At 36.6% G+C, this 22,404-nt stretch overlaps 2 protein-coding genes across 2 annotated transcripts; one reads left to right on the forward strand and one right to left on the reverse strand.

Annotated features, from left to right (window-relative positions):
- Positions 1-2,937: 2,937 nt before the first annotated feature.
- On the reverse strand, positions 2,938-9,682 carry LOC121385220. Its single transcript, XM_041515803.1, has 4 exons — positions 9,487-9,682; positions 5,848-7,773; positions 4,132-4,251; positions 2,938-3,374 (listed from the first exon to the last, which is right to left on the reverse strand). Exons 2-4 carry the CDS (start codon positions 7,498-7,500, stop codon positions 2,943-2,945), a joined length of 2,205 nt encoding a protein of 734 aa, XP_041371737.1. The 5' UTR covers positions 7,501-7,773; positions 9,487-9,682; the 3' UTR covers positions 2,938-2,942.
- A 232-nt stretch (positions 9,683-9,914) lies between these two features.
- LOC121385235 (charged multivesicular body protein 5-like) lies at positions 9,915-22,051 on the forward strand. Its single transcript, XM_041515818.1, has 7 exons — positions 9,915-10,057; positions 12,138-12,242; positions 13,390-13,436; positions 16,584-16,677; positions 18,030-18,101; positions 19,896-20,114; positions 21,568-22,051. The coding sequence occupies exons 1-7, from the start codon at positions 9,989-9,991 to the stop codon at positions 21,622-21,624; spliced, it is 663 nt and encodes a 220-aa protein (XP_041371752.1). The 5' UTR covers positions 9,915-9,988; the 3' UTR covers positions 21,625-22,051.
- The last annotated feature ends 353 nt before the right edge of the window (positions 22,052-22,404 follow it).

The following is a 22,404-nucleotide window of genomic DNA, read 5'->3' on the forward strand; positions in this document are numbered from 1 at the left end:
GGGATCTTTTATATGCACCATTCCACAGACAGGATAGCACATACCACTGCCTTTGATATACCAGTCGTGGTGCACTGGCTGCGACGAGAAATAGCCCAGTGGACCCACTGACAAGATTGATTCCAGACCTACCGCACACCACGCGAGCGCTTTACCACTGGGCTATGTCCCGCCCCTTTATGAATTGGTTAAGACGTTGACCAGGTGTTTTTTTCGGATGCCTTTAAACTGTTATGAATACACAGTAACTGAACTTTAATTATCGGTAGGTACAATCTAATTAAAATGAGCTCCACTATTACATGTGGATCGAACAGCAGCCAGTTGGAACTCGTGTCCACCAATCAAAACCTTACTTGCAGATTCATGCCAGTGATTTGAAAATAATTTGAAAACATTCCGAATTATCCTGAGGGTATACGACATGTTTCATGTGAATTACGAATGCCTTATTTAGACCAGTAGAACTAATTTTAATCAGATTGCTAACAACACTGCGTAGTCTCCGATGTCCAAGTAACATTTCGTCTGTAAATAATAATTTAAATATTGACCAATCACACTTTGCCTTTTATAACGTTATTTGGGAGCATACAAATTCTAAAAATATCGGGCCAGTCTATTTTAGTGGCTGCAGTACAGTGAACCATACCAATACGTACGGGATGGGTTATCAGTCTTCAATTTTACATTACAAATTATTTATTTATTAAAAAAAAACTAAAAACTAAATCAGTCTTCAGTTTTACATTACAAATTATTTATTTTATAAAATAAAACATGTTTTAAGGCATTCGTAATTCACACGACACATGTCGTATACCCTCAGGATAATTCGGAATGTTTTCAAATTATTTTCAAATCACTGGCATGATTCTTCAAGTAAGGACATGAGCTCCAACTGGCTGCTGTTAGATCCACTTGTAATAGTGGAGCTAATTTTAATTAGATTGCTGTAGGTAAAACGTCATATTTTCATACCTTCATTATACAAATAACTTAATTTGGATAGAATAACCTTGTCTTAAAATTCAAAATAGTTTGTGTATAAAATCACATTATTACAGCTCTAAAGTGTAGCATGGACACTTTGCCTTCACCTAAAACTTCTGATTTTGATAATTTTTGTATGTGATTTATATAATGTACATGACATATATATATATATATTGGTATATAAATATTATACATTTTATATATTATATTAAATTTTATATTTTATGTAATCATTTATGACCTATCTACTTTGGGGTAAGTATATTTTATGTTGTAACCTAGAATTATTAACGTGCAAAACGTATGATTAAGAATTTACCATCAACTAACTCTATAAGGGATATAGTAATAATGGTTCAATCCGTTGATTATATTTTCCATATACATACACTGTATGATGTAACCTAGAATTATTAACATGTGCTAAACACGTGACTAAGAATTTACCATCACTTCTATAGGTGATGTAATAGTAATGGTTTATGATGATGTAACCTAGAATTATTAACGTGATAACCACATGACTATTTAGGGGATGCAGTAGTGGGCTTAATGACTTAATTCAATGACTCCGGTTTCTACATGCATGTATCAGGGTTCATGGCCTTAAAGACCAAACAAATTCAAAGACTTTTACCTTCCATTTTCAAAGACTTTTACACAGTGGTTAAAGAAAATAGAATGCGATAAAAATGCCAAATCAGTTCGTTTAGGTTGCTGTCCATGGCAAAACATTTAGCCTTTTTTTACATGCATCATTACAGATCAAACCTGGTGACCTGACATTAATCTTTGACCTTTGTAATTGTACTGACATCCAAAAGAAATTATACCGACAAAAAATGATTTAATTTCCTTTATAATTCGAATAATGGAAATAAAATGGTGGTTATATTTGTTTCTGCTTTTAATCCGTTTTATGGAATGAAATTTTGTTCTCCAATATGCCAAAACACCAATCTCATGAATATATGTTTTAAACATGCAACATGTCTTTGGTTTTTCTTCAGTAGTCTATGTGTATTGGTATAGTTTCTTTTGGATGTCAGTATATAATTTATTAAAGAAAACCAAAAATAAAAAGCAGTGCGTCTGTAAAGTCTTTTATATTTTCTTTCAATATTCTTTTCCTTTTATAGAGAATATATTAATATTATTGTAATAGTGGTATGAATGTTCTTTCAATGTTTTGTAATTGTCTATTTTGTAATACATGTAAATTGTTACTGTTAATAAATTATTTGAACTGAAGTGTCGGTGTCTGTTCAAAGGGTCGAAAGATCACACATATTATCTCGGTTACAAGGGCAGCTGCAGGATGCTACAGTAGAGGTGCTGTCCTGTCTGGGGTAGAGTGCATATAAAAAATCCCTTGTTAATAAGAAACTTGTGGGTTAACAGTTCCTCTGGGAGTTATCAAATGTGTGACAATGAAGCTGCATTGCTGATTGCTGTTATGAATATTTATGAATACTGCAAACACAGGAGCCGAGGTCAACAAATAACACCTTCTTTAACAACACTACTGGAGCACATTGATTTATTAATCATCGGCTTTTGGATGTCAAACATTTGTATTTATGACATAGTCTTAGAGAGGAAACCCGCTACATTTTTCCATTAGTAGTGAGGGATCTTTTATATGCACCATCTCACAGACAGGACGGCACATACTACGACCTTTGATATACCAGTCATGATGCACTGGCTGGAACAAGAGATGGCCCAATGGGCCCATCGATGGGGATGGAACTTAGACTGACCATGCATCGGCCGGACATTTTACCATTGGGCTTTGCCCCGCACCTTGCAGATCAAGTTTGCAACAGCTTTTTAAGGCGGGAGCGCAGAATGCTAAATTGTTCATTTCGAGGACTCCAAACACGGGATCTAAGTGTGCCTTTTGGACAATCAATCGACCAATAACAAGTTACTAGTTTCTAATTTCATTCTAATTTTATTTCCCCGTCTTGCGTAATAACGGCCAACAATCCTTTCTCCTGCAACTGCTGGAGAACGATTCCACTCCAACCCTTGTTAGCAGCAGGGTTGATGGGACTCGGGTGCATTATTTGATCCACCGCCACGCTGTTGATGCCTGCCGACGTCATCACTTTGAGGGCGCGGTTGTAGGCGTACTTCCCCACGCCGACAATCACCTTCACATTGAGTAGCTGCACCACTCTGAGTAAAGCCTCATCACAGACTGAGTTCACCTGGAGAAGGGTGTTGGCCGTCAGCTGCGGAGGGGTTATGTTCTTAGCGGACTCCGTCATGAACGCCATTGGGCAGAGGTTGTATACAAAACAGGTTCTGAAGAAGTTTTCCGGTGTTTTGCAAATATCCTTGAAAAATCCCCAGAACCGAGAACCAGACACCTGAAAGACGAAAATGAAAACAAATAGTAAAGGAAAGTAAATAGTTTTAAAAAAACCTCCACCATTGTACACTAATTTGTGCTTACATGTATTACAATAAAAGTTTGTTTAATTAATCATCAGCTATTGGAAACCAAACACTTGATAATTCTGACCTCGTTTTATTAGAGGAGACCAGGCATCGAAATCCCTCCTTGCTGAATTTTCTTTTTTTCTGAATATATTTCCTGTGGGAACATGATTCGACTCCCTATAAAGTTTTGTCACCAGAGTTTAACACCCCCAACACCTGCTGAAATTCCAGCACGCTTGCCTAGAAACCCAGTACATTATTTTTCAGTAGCAGCAAAGAATCTTTTACATGCATTTTCCCACAGACAGAACAGCACGTACCACGACCTTTAATATACCAGTTACTGAGCACTGGTTGAGTCAAGAACTTGGTCAACAGAAAAGAAAAATGCTGCCATCTCATTCCTGTAGGCTACTGCTTCTGAAAAGCATCAAGTGGCATTTTATATACATTTCCACACAGACAGGACAGCACATACCATGAACTTTAATATACCAGTTGTGGGACACTGGTTGAGTCGAGAACTTGGTCAACAGAAAAGAACACTGCTGCCATCTCATTCCTGTAGGCTACTGCTTTCGAAAAGCATCAAGTGACATTTTATATAGTTTCCCCTCAGACGAGACAGCACATACCATGGTCAATGATTTGTCTGTAGCATATACATTGTATGCCATCACTTACCTCAGATCTTTTACAGTCGAGACCAAGAATCGGTCGCTTGGGATGTTCGTTGTGAGGCTTCGACACGGAACCTGTCACTCCGAACCAATTTTTTACAATGTTGATTTCTCCAAATGGAACCTGAAATACACACATTTTTAAATTTGTTTATATCAAAGTGTCAAAAGCTGAATTGATCGTAGACCTGCTTTCCATATAATGTGACTCTGTGCACGACTTATCAGTCTTCGAGATTAATAGTATCCCGATATCCCGGGGATACCGGAATTTAATTTTGGATACCAGACTTCAAGAACCCAGTATCCCACCGGGATACCATATAATGTTTTTTGTGTTTTTTTAATCCTGCGTTTTTATTTTTTGCTGAAACAATGAATGTCGTCATTTACTGGTGAAGTTAAGAAACAGTATTTTTGAACCCAGTCTGATGCTACACTGAGATCTCACTACACAGATCACTTCCGAGTGAGAGTTCATTGATGATTGTCCACTATAGTTCCTAATTGTGACACATGATATGGTTCACATATTCACTTCTAGGAAATGGTGAAGAATTAAAACAATATGTATGTTTAATGGTAAGCCTTCTGGCTGTATTTTACCCATATTATTTTGTAATGTGCGAAATCATGTTATTGTATGTATCATCATGTATATGAGACCTGGCCATTTAGTTGGAGATATCACTCCCCTGAGAGTAGTTTAAGAGTAAGTTTAGCTCTCTTTAGCATGTACATATGCCAGTCTGTTGTTAATTACTGTTGTAATGTTTTATCAGCATTAAATTCTGGATGTAAATAAACAGAAGTGGTAAGTAATTGTAACATAGAAGGGATGTTTCTGATAATTAGATAGTAAAAAAAAGAATATATAATATATATATATATATATATATATATATATATATATATATATATATGTATATATATTATTATTTATTAATAACAATTGAAACACTAAATTAATAGATGTGGTACTGAATGTTTTTTGGGGGTTTCCCCCGATTCATTTAATTATTATTATTTATTTTTTAACAAAACTGGCCCCTTGTCCCACCCCATGCTGGAAATCAGCCCACCCCCCCTTATCATGCTAAGCTCATAATGAAAGACTTTTTAAACATTATTCAGTCTTCGCCCCACTGGGCTTATTATATTTAGCAAAACATTATTCAGAAAACACCTCTTATCATACAGTGAAAGACTTTTTAAAATATTATTCTAAAGTTAATTATGGAAATATGCGCAGGATCGATTAATTTGTAGTATTTAATACAAATAAATGTGAAAATAACGAAACTTTGACATAGCAGGGATTCTAGATTATGGTAGCCCCACTCCCATGGCTAGTGATATTCAATGTTGGGCTAGTTAATTACTACTAGTGCTATGCCCGATGGCTAATGATTTTTTTTTTATCAAATGTTACATATTATTTTGTAAATATGAATATCCTGCCCCACTCCAACCCCCATATGTTAATTATTTTTAAGCTCTATATCCCTCTTTAGGTGACATATCTGATTATTACCAATATTCAGTAAAATTGTATTAAAGTAAAGTAGGGCTAGTGAATTTTTAATCGTGGCTAGTAGATTTTTTAAATCACTGATCCCATGGCTAGTGGATTTTATACAAATTCTAGAAGCCTTGCATAGGACCTTTAAGTTATCGTAAACATGTTTTATGATTTACAGTGTTTTGTATCTTTCCTCACCCCATTCTGCGACATCCCCCACGGTCCTGGGTTCATCCCAAGAAACAGAATGTGCTTCTCCGAGTTGCAGAACTTGGATATGAAATCATAGTGCGTTTCAAACGCGTACTCCAACGGATTGTAGACATGGGCAACCTTGCTGGGCAGGGTTATCTCCCTTAGTCTCTCACACTGCCACTTTTCAATAAGAATGTACTGGTTTGCTATCAGCCCGGCTTCGTTCGGTGAACACTGAAACTTGTAAATACCTTGTCCTGAAGAATGACACCTGTTTTCAGTACTGTGTCTGTCGGATGTTGCTGCACAAGTCTTAAATGTACTTGAAAACGGCTCTGGATTTCTTGCAATTAAATGTGAGCCGGATGACCCTTCGGGGCCGTTATGCATGTAATTAGAATAATTAGGATTCGGTGATGTTTCCGATATTGTTGGAAAGAAGGATGTATGTCTATCAGCATCATAACTGTTCGGGTATTTTGTGTGGTGAATAAAAGGTCCCTGAAGTGCCATAGGGTTATTCCATGAAATGGATCCTTGGCCAATTTCTGCATTGTGGGAATAGAAATATTTTTCGTTTTGATTAACAGCAGAACCATGATGGTATTTTGCTGGAACGAATGATGTAGGAATATGGTTTGATATCTGACCAAAACTGTTCCTGGCATAACCTTCGGAAACACGGGTATAATCTTCATCACTTTTGAATGCATTTTCCATGGTATAACATTTCTTTTTAATGTCACCATCATAATAACACCTTTCCAGGCTGTTATTCCCTGTCCGAGACGACAGCATACCCATTGCACTACCATCATAATAACATCTTTCCAAGCTGTTATTCCCCATCCTAGGTGACAGCATGCCCATGTCACTACCATTGTACCTTTCCAAGCTGTTATTCCCTCTCCAAGATGACAGCATACCTATGTCACTACCATCATAACATCTTTTCAAGCTATTATTCCCTGTCCTAGATGACAGCATCCCATTGTCACTACCATCGCAACACCTCTCCAAGCCGTTATTCCCTGTCCTAGATGGCAGCATCCCCATGTCACTACCATCATACCTTTCAAAGCTGTTATTCCCTGTCCAAGACAAAGGCATACCCAGTTTATTTGAATCTTTGTGCTCTACTCGTACAGTATTACGATACTGGTAATAATCAGACACAGCTGTATCATAGCTTCTCTTTAAGCTAAAAGAGTTGTCAGGTTGCAGCGCTTCAGTCTTCAAACGACTGTTGTCTAAACAGAATGGTCCAGTGATCATACCATGTGGGGTACCAGAGCTTGAAGCATTCTGCAAATTGCGTTCAAAATGAGGGTTATATTCCTGTTTTATTCGAGTCCACTGATTGTCAACACAGACTGGTCCAGTGGCTATACCATGCACGCTGCTAGAGCCTGAAGCACCCTGTATATTGGAATCAAAAGGAAGTGAATTATTTTCCTGTTTTATACATGTCCAACGATTGTCAAAACGGGCTGATCCATCGATCATACCATACGGTGTACCAGAGCTTGAAGTGTCCTGCATATTGGCATCAAAATGAGGGTTATATTCCTGTTTTATACGAGTCCATTGATTGTCAAAACAGGCTGGTCCAGTAATCATACCATACGGGGTACTAGAGCTTGAGGTGTTCTGCATATTGGAATCAAAATGAAGTGAATCTTCCGGTTTTATATGTGTTCAAGGATTGTCAAAACAGTTATCAAACCACACAGGGTAACAGAGCTTGAAGTGCCCTGCATATTGGAATCAAAATGAAGTGAATCTTCTGGTTTTATCTACAGGATATCATGACGTTCTTTGTCCAATTTGGTTTCTTCTAGATCTCCATTTAAAGAATGAATCCATTGTTTCTTAGCCGATATCTTCGTCAATATTTGTAAATGTATTTCTGTTGTTGTTCATTGTTAACTGAAATATAGAAATAAAAAAGTATTTTTAAAACTACACTATTTAGTAATAACTAATTAGTAATAAATGTTTATTTTTGTGACTCAATCATGTGACGTATCTTTGAAGTGTTTTAAACTGAAAATTTCAGAATACATACATGTATATATTACAAATTTGTTTTTGCATTTTAAACTGACAATTTCAGAATATATAATATATATAATATAATTTATAATATATATAATATAATTATATGTATATAACACAAAGTATTGATCCATTAAAGTTAAAGTCTGTTTTGTTTAACAACACCACTAGAGCACACTGATATTATTAATCATTGGTTATTGGATGTTAAAAATTTGTTAATTATATAACATGTACTCTTCAGACAAAATATACCAATGCTTTTGGCACTGGTTGAGATGGGTGGAGTGGGGGGGGGGGGGGGGGGGGCAATCAGAGACTGGGTCCACTGAGCAGTTTTGATCCTGTGATCAAAGCACCTCAAGCGAACTCTCTACTAACTGTCCATTAATGTCTCAACCGGCCTCTGTGGTGTCGTGGTTAAGCCACTGGACATAAGGCTGGTAGGTACTGAGTTCTCAGCCCTGTACTGGCTCCCACCCAGAGCGAGTTTTGACCACTCAATAAGTAGGTGTAAGACCACTACACCCTCTTCTCTCTCTTTAACTAACTAACAAGTAACCCACTGTCCTGCACAGACAGCCCAGGTACCTGAGGTGTGTGCCCAGGACAGCATGCTTAAACCTTAATTGGATATAAGCACAAAAATAAGTTGAAATTAATGTTTTAATTCTGGCTGATAAATGATATTTGTAAGTAACAGTCCATGCACAATACCTTCTGACCATATTAACGATTACTGGACTGGTCAGTATTAACAATATTCAACTCAAATGTCCATCCAATCAAAGGGTTGTCCAATCTTCATGCATTTATATTATTTTATTTTAATTTTTCAGGCCTGAAAGATTTGGGGCTTTGTCCACTAACTTAACTCAAAATATTTACTTTTTTTGTTCTAAATATTATATTTATATTTGAACAAAAATGTGCTTGTGCTTGTGCTTCCCATAATGTGTGCTCCCTATCCCCACATTATATGATATAATTCTTATAGGTTTTTGGGAGTACATTTATACAGAAATTATGAATTTATAAAGACTATTGATAACTGAGAGAGAGAGAGAGAGAGAGAGAGAGAGAGAGAGAGAGAGAGAGAGAGAGAGAGAGAGAGAGAGAGAGAGAGAGAGAGAGAGTGTTATTACTAAAGTGTTTTTCGGTTTCGTCAATATAAAGACTATTGATAATTGAGAGAGAGAATCCTGTCATGGATGGAGGAGCCGGCCAAGGCCGTCTTATGTGCCCACGACAGGCGTGCGCTACAACAGCTTGTTCTGAATGTGCACGTAAAACCCTGACATGACATGACGAGAGAGAGAGAGAGAGAGAGAGAGAGAGAGAGAGAGAGAGAGAGAGAGTGTGTGTGTGTGTGTGTCACTGTGTGTGTCACTGTGTGTGTGTGTCCCCAACACTACAGGTCCTAAATTAGAATGTTTCTGTCTCTGTAAAGATACATTTCATAATTTATATTTATTTTTTAATTATTAGTCTATTTTATATTTATATCTTATGTTCAAGTCATGCAAAATATAAGCAACTCCACAGTTTTACCATATTAATAAACCTGTTTTCGTTATTACATACCACTGTCACTGTGGCACCGTCAATATCACTGTCAATGTTGCCAACACTAAGGAAAAAAAATCAAATTTTTTAATCTACCGGTATTCGCGGATTTTTTAAGTGACCAAAGGGTCTCATGTTAATGAACGGATCTTGCTCAATATGCTTAGAAATAAAAATATTATTCAGAGTCATGCACAAATATATCTGACGCTTTGTTGTGTACAATTCTCTGACTCAAGGTCACGTGAAAAGGGATCATTTATGGATTTTATTTTCAATAAACGGTAATAGCAACGATCAAACAATGAAAAGAAATAACAGCTATTTCGCTATATATAAACAAAATCAAAACAACACTATTATTAATTTTATGAACAAGACACGGTTTAAAAGTACCTTTTATTGGATCATTACAATATCAGTGTAGTAAATGCTCCCTAATAAGGAAGAGAAGTTTTGCCTATAGGTTAACAGAACTCCGTAATTTTCTTGTTTTTATTTGTGTTTATTATCATTGAACATGAACCGTCTATTTGGAAAAGGAAAGCCAAAGGAACCTCCTCCAAATCTGACAGACTGTGTATCAAACGTAAGTCGAACAGATCAATCTATCTGATTTAAGAAAACTATTATAGGATAGGCCTATTGGTTTTCGACGGACATGTATTTTCGACAAGACAATCAGAAATGACTAGGCCCTACTGTAGGTTTCATATCTGGTTGCACGAGTAAAACAAAATTCAAGTACAAATCCATATGTTAATTATTCTGGATTAGGCCTACAAAAGTTACCTCCAAATTACAATTTGCAAAACAATTTTTTGTTTACAGTCAAAAAACAAATTAAAGTGACAGACCTTATTGTCCGAACCAAATTGTTAACAACTACAAAAAATTACTCTCCTACCTTTAATTGCCGTTAAATTTCCTCCAAAGTTTGTTCAGACACAAATCTTGAAAAAACCGTTACAATGACACAGATTCCACATACCAGATGCTAACCATGTCATCTATATCGACTTCGCTGAGAACGCATAGGGAAAAAAGCATGTAATTTTGTATCAGCTGTCATGTTGACTTTTTATGGAATATTCTTCAAGAGGGGTGAAAGGATAGGACTTATCTAACAACGTCATGACATGTTATGATATAAAAGCAAATGTGATGATGTCATATTATTATTTTATTTTTTTATTATTATTATTATTTTAATGATACCACTAAAGATCATCGATTTCATATTAATTGTGTCACACACTTTGGAGGCTTTCACTCCTCTTGAAGAGTTCCATAAACAAGCAACATGGCAGACGGCAGAAAACTGCATGTATTTTTCCCTATGCAATCTCAGCAGACAATATCGGCGACATCGTTGCAGTCTCGTGTGTGGAATCTGTATATTTGTAGTGTTTTGTTTGCGATTTGTGTCTGGACAAACTTTGGAGGAAATCTAACGGCAATTAAAGGTAGGAGAGTAATTTTTTGTAGTTGTTAACAATTTGGTTCGGACAATAGTTTTTAAACACTACAAGTTGTACAACATATTTTTCACTATTAAAGCCGTTTTTTATAATTTAAATTAGAATTACTTACATCTTATTATTTAGAATATTCAGTTTCGTACACCTCAAGTGGTTCTGGTCATCCAGATTTTTATAATACCCCAAGATAAATTTTTCATAATTCCAAAAACGCACTTTCTTCTGAGAAGTAATGATACTAATGGTTATTGAGTCAAGCTCTAGTTATTTTTAGACAGTATTTCCCTGTTTAAACGTCACAGATTTTAGCTTCTCTCTGTTATAACCTTACCCAAATGTGTTGCATGTTTGTAGATTAACTAAACTTAGTGTCCATTTTCACAGGCTGAAACTAGGTTCTGTGCCTTTAAGCTCTATGTACATAATATGTATGACTAGAAATTATAGTTTGTTAATATTTTTTATTGTTGGTAACATTTAAAGTGAAAATTATTACTGAATAGATCTTCATCCAAATCTGAAGGGTAATCATACCAGCAGTTGAAAAATTAACACCCCGTTAAAGTGTAAGGTCATTTCTATCATTGATATATTTACATATTTATATATATATTTCTATATTGAAGATATAGGAAAGACTTTCCTTTGGCACTGTCACTAACCCTAACCCTAACTCTATTTATTATAAGTATTTATGATGTATTTATGATGTTCTTTATACATGACAGTTCCAAAGGAGAGTCCTACTAAGATATTAGCAAATTATTATATAAATATCTGATCCACAGGTACATGTTGGTCTAATAGTAAGATACATCATTCTAACAAATAGTTGTGCACCATGGGTTTGAGTCCCAATTTATACTGAGTAATAATTTCAAGTGGTGGTGTCTGATCAGAGATCTTTTTCTCAACACACTGTGACAATTCCTGTCCCATATCATACCAATAGCAAGCATGGCAGCTGTATTGCGAAAATTCAGTGCCCTATGTTAAAACTTCAACCTTGTTAGATATTATTTTTTATTTCTCAATGTTGAAAATGTTAATAATAATAATATATATTTTACATGTATTCTGTATATGTAATGTTTGGGATCCAGCATTTTTCCTATTATAAATATATAATATATACATGTATGTTACATTGTAAATGTTTTATAAATATTTTATATTATTGTGTTTCAGATTGACAGTCGCGGAGAATCAATTGATAAGAAGATAGCTCGTCTCGATGGAGAACTCAACAAATATAAAAATCAGATGAAGAAAATGAGAGATGGACCGTCAAAAGTAATGCTCCCACCCCCTGAACCTTTCAAGCAGGGCTCACCCTGAACATTTTAAGCAGGGCTCACCCTGAACATTTTAAGCAGGGCTCACCCTGAACATTTTAAGCAGGGCTCACCCTGCACATTTTAAGCAGGGCTCACCCTGCACATTTTAAGCAGGGCTCACCCTGAACATTTTAAGCAGGGCTCACCCTGCACATTTTAAGCAGGGCTCACCCTGAACCTTTTAAGCAGGGCTCACCCTGCACATTTTAAGCAGGGCTCACCCTGAACATTTTAAGCAGGGCTCACCCTGAACATTTTAAGTAGGGCTCACCCTGAACATTTTAAGTAGGGCTCACCCTGAACATTTTAAGCAGGGCTCACCCTGAACATTTTAAGTAGGGCTCACCCTGCACATTTTAAGCAGGGCTCACCCTGAACCTTTTAAGCAGGGCTCACCCTGCACATTTTAAGCAGGGCTCACCTTGAACATTTTAAGCAGGGCTCACCCTGAACATTTTAAGCAGGGCTCACCCTGCACATTTTAAGCAGGGCTCACCCTGCACATTTTAAGCAGGGCTCACCCTGAACATTTTAAGCAGGGCTCACCCTGCACATTTTAAGCAGGGCTCACCCTGCACATTTTAAGCAGGGCTCACCCTGAACATTTTAAGCAGGGCTCACCCTGAACATTTTAAGCAGGGCTCACCCTGAACATTTTAAGCAGGGCTCACCCTGCACATTTTAAGCAGGGCTCACCCTGAACATTTTAAGCAGGGCTCACCCTGCACATTTTAAGCAGGGCTCACCCTGAACCTTTCAAGCAGGGCTCACCCTGCACATTTTAAGCAGGGCTCACCCTACACATTTTAAGTAGGGCTCACCCTGAACATTTTAAGCAGGGCTCACCCTGCACACTGCCAAATTAACCAATTGCTAATAATTATACAAAGTGGCTACAACATTCAGTATTTGGTAACAAATGTTTCTTTAGATTACCACTTTTGAATAATTTTCAAGGAAATACTGTAGATCTTTGAAAATTGGCTGCAAATTACAGTGAAATTCTTTTCAGTTTTGGTCCTGTTTAACCATGACTTCTCTTTAACAAATGTTGCTTTGAATTTTTTTTTTTTTTTTTTTTTAATTTTAATTGATTTTTTTAGAATATGGTGAAGCAGAAAGCACTTAGAGTTTTGAAGCAGAGAAAAATGTAAGTATATATAATTATATTGCAGAACTTCATATGCTGTGTTCACACTTAAAACAATTTAACACCATTTCCCAACATGGATGTACAGAAATCAGTGTCTCATCACATTCAGTGTGAACGATGGTAATTAATGCAGTGCATTTTCACATCGACATGCCTGTCACACTCAGATTGACAGGATGTAGCCCAGGTGTAAATCACTTGCTTGATGGACGGTCGGTCTAGGATCAATCCCCATTGGTGGGTCCATTGGGCTATTTTTCATTCCAGCGAGTGCTTCATGACTAGTATATCATAGGCTGTGGTATACTCTGTGGGATGGTGCATATAAAAAATCCCTTGCTACTAATGGAAAACTGTAGCAGGTTTCCTCTCTGAGACTATATAATAATGTTAAAATTATCAAATGTTTGACATCCAATACCCGATAGTTAATAAGTGTGCTCTAGTGGTGTCATTAAACAAAATTAACTTTCACATTATAAAGCGATGTCATCGTAATGTTATTGTGCAGTCATGCTTTTTCATTTAATTGTTGTAAAGAGGTCACACACCAAATAAAATTGAGACTTCTTTGTTGTATTGGTATGAAAACTATTTCCTTACATGTATCTGCCATTTGAGAGGTGGTCTGATTAACTGGAGGTGGGGGTGGGGGGGGGAGAAAGGGTTGGCAGCTACTTTTCCCACCACTGCCTACCGTTTTTCTTATAATTATACACCTCTCTGCATTCATTAAATAGGGGGCGGGATTTAGTTCAGTCGGTTGAGTGCTTGCTTGAGGTACTTGCTTCACAGGATCGAACCACCTCAGTGTATCCATTCAGCTGATTGGTTTTTTTCCCATCCCAACCAGTGCACCACAGCTGGACAAAGGCTGTGGTATGTGCTTTCCTGTGTGGGGATGTGCATATAAAAGATCCCTTGCTGCATTAGGATAAATGTTGCAGGTTTCCTCTGATAACTACAAGTCATAATAACCAAATATTTGACATCCAATAGCCGATGATTACATAATGAATGTGCTTTAGTGGTGTCGTTAAACAAAACAGACTTGTTCATTAAATATAGCCATATAAACTGACGATCAAAAGAAAGTATATACCAATTATTTTTATTATAAATAAACACAATACACGTTCATGGAAGGTTAGATAGGTTCCAGTATTGTTTGTTATAATGCAATCAATGACGAATAGTCGCACATTGCTGTGTTTGGGCGATGCCACACGTGCAAAATGAGTTTATTCATCAAATTTATACTGCACGAGAAACATAATACTCGTGCACATAAGGGTGTAAAAAAGGGTGCCATTGCTTAGAACATGCCTCGGTCAACAGTAAAACACCAGAGAACATGGCAAGGCTAACTGCTGAAGAAAGAGAGAGAGCTATTGGTATGGTGCAGTTGGGTGCGAGTTATGCCCATGTGGCAAGAATCCTGAATTGTACAAAATTGACGATCACCAGGTTGATACAGCGTTACAGGGTGACTGGCAGGACTGCAGACAGACCATGAAGTGGAAGACCCTGCGTCGCAACAGCCAACGAGGACCGCCATCTCCGCATCTTACACTTACATAACAGATTCCTCACTATGACGTCATCTGCAGCGACTGGCCTTGGACGTGTCATCAGTCGTCACACTGTACGTCGTCGACTACGACAGCATGGTATCAGGGCCTATCGACCATTCAGAGGGATGACATTGACGAGGCAACATCGAGTTCGACGTTTACGTTGGGCACGTCAGTTTCAACGTTGGCAACATCGGAACTGGCAACGTGTACTCTTTTCTGATGAGAGCAGGTTCCAGTTATTCAGAGCTGATGGCAGGACTCGGATATACCGACGTGCAGGAGAGAGAACAGCTCCGTGCTGTGTTCAGGAGACTGAACCGTTTGGTGGTGGATCTGTGATGGTTTGGGGCGGTATCTGTGGCCAACATTGGACAGACCTTATTGTCATTGACGGAAATCTGTCCGACGTCGGGTCTATGCTTGCATACTTGCACATGGTGGACATACACGCTATTGAAACATGTTCTTTTTGGTCAAATGTATTCACCTTCTTTATGAGTGGTCCTCTATGAAATCCCACATTTCACCACTAGTGCTGTAGTGAACTGTGATATTATAATTTTATGGGTTTTATTGAGTATACTCGTGTTTATTTATCGCCAAATTATTATACTTTCAAAATATAACACTTGCATCAACTTGTGTTTTGAGTTGTTTTTAATACTTTGAAAAAATAATTGGTATACTTTCTTTTGATCGTCAGTATACTTTGTCCAACAGCATCCCACTTTCAAATATAATGAACATCCTGAAATTATGCTGTTGTCCGGTGAATTTGAGACTCAGGGCTTTGCAGGGTTAGCTCTTGGTGGGCAGAAAATTTTGTTAAGTTATTTCTTAAACTTAAAAAATTGCAGAAACTGGTTTATTTTCTTATAAAAAAAATAAATTATTACATGAAATTATTTCACAAAAGTAAAACAAAATTTGCCAGTTATTTTTAAAATTGGTGAATTTGGCAAGTAACAGAGCTTGCCCTGACTTTGTGGAAAAAGTAAAAGCAGGGCTTCTATATTATGGTAGCCATACTCCCATGGCTAGTGATAATTAATTTTGGGCTAGTAAATACCTACTATAACTAACCCGACGGCTAGTGGAAAAAAAACCCTTGTTAAATGTTACAGTTACATATTTTGTAAATATGAATATCATGCCCCCTCTTTCCACCCCCAAACTAAGGATTTTAAGCTCTATATTCCTGTTTAGGTGACATATCTAATTATGACTATCAGTATAACTGTATTTATTTAAAACAGGGCTAGTGAATTTTTAATCATGGCTAGTACATTTTTAAAATCACTGATCCAATGGCTAGTGGGTTTTTATAAAATTCTAGAAGCCCTGGTAAAAGGCACAGTGGCAACATTTTGTTCAGTATCACATCATGTTGCAATTCATTATGCAAGTTTTAGAGATCACTACACAATTCTGAAATGCTAAATACGTATAATACTTGTGTGTCTAATCAAAAGTTTTAGAACAAAATGTTCTTGATTCATGTTGTGTATTTTATTTAATTTTTAAATTCACTAGGACATGTATATAATGTGTTTTAATTTGTTTTTAGGTATGAGAACCAACGTGAACAACTCGGTAATCAGTCATTTAATCTTGAACAACAAAATTTTGCTATCCAGACATTGAAAGACACTAAAACAACGGTAAGTAGTACTGCTAAAATTAGCCTCAGGATTTCAAATTTTATGGGAAACACTTTTTCCAGATTCATAGCTTGTGATCATTGGAAACAGTTTTTCTGGAATCATGTATGGGAAGCATTGTAAAAGCTCAGTCCTACTCAGCACTATAGTCGTTCCCAGCGGTGAACACATCCTTTTCTTACTATGGCAGGGGTGCAGAAATGGAAAATATTTCACTAGCCCTCCGGACCAGAACCAACTAAAATGTGCTAGCTGCCAGTATTTCTACTAGTCTGCCAGACCATAGATCAAAATATTATTGTTTAACAATATTATAATATACACTTCAAATGATCAATATAAATTTGACAAAAACATCATTAATAACACTTGATTGGCCAAGCGATCAAAATCACATGGCAAACAAAATAAAAAAGACTTTGATTAACAAAACAATAGTTTTTTTGAAATATTCTCCAAAAAAAGGTTTACGGTTGTCAAAAAAAGATGGATCGCCTGTCGGACTAGTAGTTATATTGTTTAACTCATCTGTCAGAATTTTTACTCGCATTTGGCGAATGGGATGATTGCTTTCTGCACCCCTGTATGGTATGCACTACAATCTATTTCTGGACAGATTGTTTTTTAAATTGCACACAAAAATAATGGGTCGAATTTACGAAGCTCATTTTTCTTAAATGCAGTTGCTTAAGCATTGTAAATGTAAATAGTTACAAGTATGTAAGTCTAAAACAGGCTTTGTAAATTCGACCCAAAGTATTTATGCTGTTTTAAAACCACAAAATGTTTTTAAGCAATGCACCAATGATAATGATTTAACAGACTTTAGGTTCAATTACTTTTTCAACACTCTAGTACTAGAAATGATAATTTCCATGAAATCTGGAGACCCATCATGTAGAGAGTTGTAAGTTACACTGTACATGTACTTAGAATTTTTAAATTTCAATTCACATCAGGGGTGGAACTAGCCCAGTGGTAAAGCACTTGATGCACAATCGGTCTAGGACCAATCCCTATCTGTGGTCCCATTGGGTTATTTTTCATTCCAGCCAATATTCCCTTCAACTAGTGTAATAAAGGTATGTACATGTATTATCCTGTCTGTCAGATGGTGCATATAAAAGATCCCTTGCTGCTAATGAAAAAAATCAGCCACTGCAGTGGTGACAGCGAATTTCCTCTCTCATTGTTATCTGTATGTTCCTTAACCATATGTTAAATAAGACATTTCTTTCTTTCTTTTCAATTCAAATTAATGGTATCATCATTAGGCAATGTTTGGTAAACATATATTTTGTATGACATGATAAGTTGTAAGGTGTAAGTTGTTCTTCATTCTCTTATTTTAGGTGGATGCTATGAAAGTTGGTGTTAAAGATTTTAAAAAGGCATACAAAAATGTCAACATTGATAACATTGAGGTGAGTATTATGGTATTGATTCTTACATGTACATGAATTATGTGAATGTATGTCTGTGTTGTGTCTGTATGTTTTTTTCTGTATGTGTATGTTTGTGCACTAGTGCTTGACATGAATGTATATGCTCTTTGGGTAATTTTTCTTAAGAGACTTAACCTTCCTTTTTTTTCATGCTAACTCTAATACTTAGATATTTTGTATGTTTTGATTTGTGTTTTCCATTAAGTACACATTTTACTTCAGTCACTTTTATAGACAATCAGTGTGCTCTAGTAGTGTCGTTAAACAAAAAAAAAATTTTGGTTCTTTTATTTATTAACAAATCCATTAACACTTCACTCATCTACATTAAAAACAAGAAAAAGAACACTATAAAATAATATAAAAAGCTGCAATCTCCAGTATATTTTTCTTATTTATTTATTTAGAATGTCGTTAGTTTAACATTCCTTTCCTTTGTTTTCCTCCCAGAATGTTAGACCCCAAATAGCCTTAATTTAAAATGTGCTGAGGTGTTATGCCTAAAACCTTAGTGGTATGGTGTCCTCCTATTTTGCCAACACCCATTATGCCTACACTCAGTATGAAAAGATGATATCCCCAGTTAAAAGTGGAACATTCCATGTATGGTCCCTATGTATAAAATAACATGACAAAATAATATGACAAACACATATTTTATTATAAAAACTATTAACATTACACAACAAAAACGATTAAACTATTAAAATGACCCTGAAATTTGTGACGTTATAAATTCAACTCTCTGTAACCCAGCCATAGTGCAACGATATAGCAACCTATTCTGCACATACAGCTCAATATATACATATATATGTTTTGGAAGCCATTTCTGATAATCCTTATGTTTATATAAACATTTAACTTTAATCCTATATCAAAGAATCATGGATGCCATTTAACACTTTGATCACATATTAAGGATCACAGTATGGGATCATTGGACTAATACTAATCAAAATAAAGAGCGTGAAATCACCTTTGCTCCACTAAGCCCCAATTACATTACTTCTGTGTAATTGTAATCTTAATTGTTTCTATAATACAATGTTACCCAATGTTTTTATGTTGGTTTGAGACAAAAAGTAACAGGGATTGTCCCACTATTAACTGGGGATGTCACGTTGTCATACTGTAGGCAAACTGAGTGTAGGCATACTGAGTTGTAGGCAAAATGGGTTGTAGGCAGAATGGGAGGGAACCGGTGGTATAGGGGCATGTTTAAAAAGTACTCTCTCTCTCTCTGTCTGAGGTGTCGTTAGCTTAACATTCCTTTCCTTTGTTTCCTCCCAGATATGTTAGACCCCAAATAGCCTTAATTTAAAATGTGCTGAGGTGTCGTTAGCGTAACATTCCTTTTCTTTGTTTTCCTCACAGAATGTTAGACCCCAAATAGCCTTAATTTAAAATGTGCTGAGGTGTTACGCTTAAAACCTTAGTGGTATAGGGGCATGTTTAAAAAGTACTCTCTCTCTCTCTCTGTGGTGTCGTTAGCTTAACATTCCTTTCCTTTGTTTCCTCCCAGAATATGTTAGACCCCAAATAGCCTTAATTTAAAATGTGCTGAGGTGTTATGCTTAAAACCTTAGTGGTATAGGAGCATGTTAAAAAGTACTCTCTCTCTCCCTACCCATCCTCCCCCTTCCCTCCCTACCCTCCCTCCCCCTCCCCTCCCTCTCTCTCTCTCTCTCTCTCTCTCTCTCTCTCTCTCTCTCTCTCTCTCTCTCTGAGGTGTCGTTAGCTAAACATTCTTTTCCTCTGTGTTGCTCCCAGAACATGCAGGACGAACTGGAGGACATGATGGAGCAGGCTGATGAGATCCAGGATGTGTTGGGGCGGAACTATGGCATGCCGGAGGTTGACGACGATGAGTTGGAGGCTGAGCTAGACGCCCTCGGCGACGAGATCGGCCTCGACGAAGACACGTCGTATCTAGATGAGGTGGCAGCACCGACCGCACCAACGGCAGATCCCGGGGCAGAGAGTATGCGGGTAAGACGTTTAAAGGAGCAGACCCTAGTTTCATCACATACAAATGGACATGGAGTTTGGTTGATCTGCTAACCTGTAACACCCTGAGATAAAGTTACAATATAGTGAAACAATTCCAAAACCTCAAATGTCTTCATTTAAACATGATTTCAGTTACTCTGGACCAGTACTTTGGAATCAATTACCTAAAGCTATCCGATCATCGCCAAATATACTGCTGTTTTTAAATACAGACTCGAGCAATATTTGTTAAAATAATATCATTTGTACATATGTTTATTGCCACATATGTATTTTCTATTTGTTCATAAATGTATGTATTGTAATTCTGTATTGTTTGTACCTGAGGGCCTCAGGGAAGATTAGCTTTTGCTAACTATGTTACCCTCACTAAATAAGGAATTTATTATTATTATTATTATTATTATAAACAAGTGTCTGCGATATTAAAACGTGGAAATACCCTTAAAAAGTAAACTATAGCTTGTCCCCATAACTGTTACTATATAAAGACTTCATTTCATGGTATTAGAAAAACCAGGACCCATGTTCACAAAACATCGTAAGCCTAGTTTTACACGTAAATGTAATCTACGATTGAAGAGCTATTCATGAAACAACGAAAACGTAAGTTACGTGTAAAGTTGGACGTAAATATAAGAGTGCCTCCAGTTACAACTAAGGCTGCACGTAAGTCGTGTTCATATAATAAATCAAGCACGATCGCCGTTATTTACTATTATTTACGAAAACTGGCAGCAGTGCCAATAATTGAAGCAGTTTGCGATGGCGAACGCCCACGGATTTAACATATTTTTGTTGGTGATCGAACGGATGTTTTCGACTCGGTCAATTTCTCCTGAGTTATCTTTTCCTTTTTAAGAAATGTCCTCAAGTTCGTACCAATACCAAAATGCCATGGTTCACTGTTCGCAATGTTATTGTTAGCAGACGACAAACAAAATTGCGTTTTGCGCATTGTTATTTACCCAGTAGCCATCGTTTCTAATGGGTGTTTTTTTAATTACTCCAGTGAGAGTGTTAAATCGTAGATTTACGTCCAACTAAGTTACGTTTACATTTACGACAGTCTTTGAGAATAAGGTGCTTCTTGCACGTAAACGTAAATCTACGGCAGACGTAAGTGCTAGTCATAGACGTAAATTTACACCTTTTTGTGAATATGGGTCCAGGATGACCAGAAACACTTCTGTTGTACGAAAGTGGATAATCTAAACAATAAAATCTAAGTGATGTCTGATTTCAATAAAAAAAAACAAAAAAACCCAGCTCTATTAGTGAAAGGGTCTGTCATTTTAAGAGAAATATTAACCTTCCTTTCTGTAGGATCGATCACAACTGGTACACCAAAAGCTGTGGTATGTACTGTATTGTCTATAAGAAAATCGTTTTGTCAATAATTACTTTAAATTGTTGTTTTTGTAATTTTCAGGGAGACGTTCCGGTGGATGAATTTGGCTTACCTCAGATCCCACAGACTGCGAAGTGATGTTTGTGATTCGTCATGGCGTCTTCTCATTTTAGTCACCATCATGTCCGATCATATCGCTGTTCATCTCAACATTTAACTTATTAATACAGTTTAACAGTAAATATCAACTTTTAATAATAGAACAACTCATTTTAAGGCTGGCTTTGGATCAGCAGAACATTTTTATCCCGTGAAAATAGACACTAAGCTTAGTTATCTACAAACCTGCAACACACATGTGGATATGGTTATAAGAGAGAGAAGCTAACGTCTGTGATGTTTAAACAGGGAAATCTAGTCCAAAACTAGACTAAAGCTCGTCTCGATAACCATTATTTCTCAGACGAACATGCATTTTTAGAATTTTGAAAAATGCGTTTCAGGGTATTACAAAAACCTGGCTGTTCAGAACCACTTCAGGTGTACGAAAATTAATATTCTAAATAATAAAATGTAAGTATTGCTAATTTAAATGATCAAAAACGACGTTAATAGTGAAAAATATGTTAGTGTTTAAAAACTAGGGTCTGTCACTTTACGGTGGGTGATCTTAGCACTAAGATTTCTTCATGGAACGGACCCTGGTTGTCGGCCTTTGAATTAATATGTGTTGATCATGGGTATCGTATATAGTTCCTTTATCGAAGGAAACTTACTAGACTATTTCAGTGACATGATATAAATAACAGGTCTTTTCAAGCTTATTGTGTTTTTGTGACTTTATGTCAGTGTAATTCACTGAACAAATACAGTGAAACCTCTCCAGACCGGACCCTTTGTAAACTGGAATTCTCTCAA

This window comes from Gigantopelta aegis, chromosome 11 (assembly GCF_016097555.1).
Source record: "Gigantopelta aegis isolate Gae_Host chromosome 11, Gae_host_genome, whole genome shotgun sequence".
Lineage (NCBI taxonomy): Eukaryota > Metazoa > Mollusca > Gastropoda > Neomphalida > Peltospiridae > Gigantopelta > Gigantopelta aegis.

Bases quoted from the DNA above. Each gene is read 5' to 3' on its own strand.
- LOC121385235 (XM_041515818.1), top strand. From the start codon at position 9,989: ATGAACCGTCTATTTGGAAAAGGAAAGCCAAAGGAACCTCCTCCAAAT. The intron at 10,058-12,137 runs GTAAGTCGAACA...ATTGTGTTTCAG, and splicing joins TGACAGACTGTGTATCAAAC to ATTGACAGTCGCGGAGAATC. The intron at 20,115-21,567 runs GTAAGACGTTTA...TGTAATTTTCAG, and splicing joins CCGGGGCAGAGAGTATGCGG to GGAGACGTTCCGGTGGATGA.
- LOC121385220 (XM_041515803.1), bottom strand. From the start codon at position 7,500: ATGCAGAACACCTCAAGCTCTAGTACCCCGTATGGTATGATTACTGGA. The intron at 4,252-5,847 runs GTGAGGAAAGAT...TGTGTATTTCAG, and splicing joins GGGGGATGTCGCAGAATGGG to GTTCCATTTGGAGAAATCAA. The intron at 3,375-4,131 runs GTAAGTGATGGC...TTCGTCTTTCAG, and splicing joins TCGACTGTAAAAGATCTGAG to GTGTCTGGTTCTCGGTTCTG.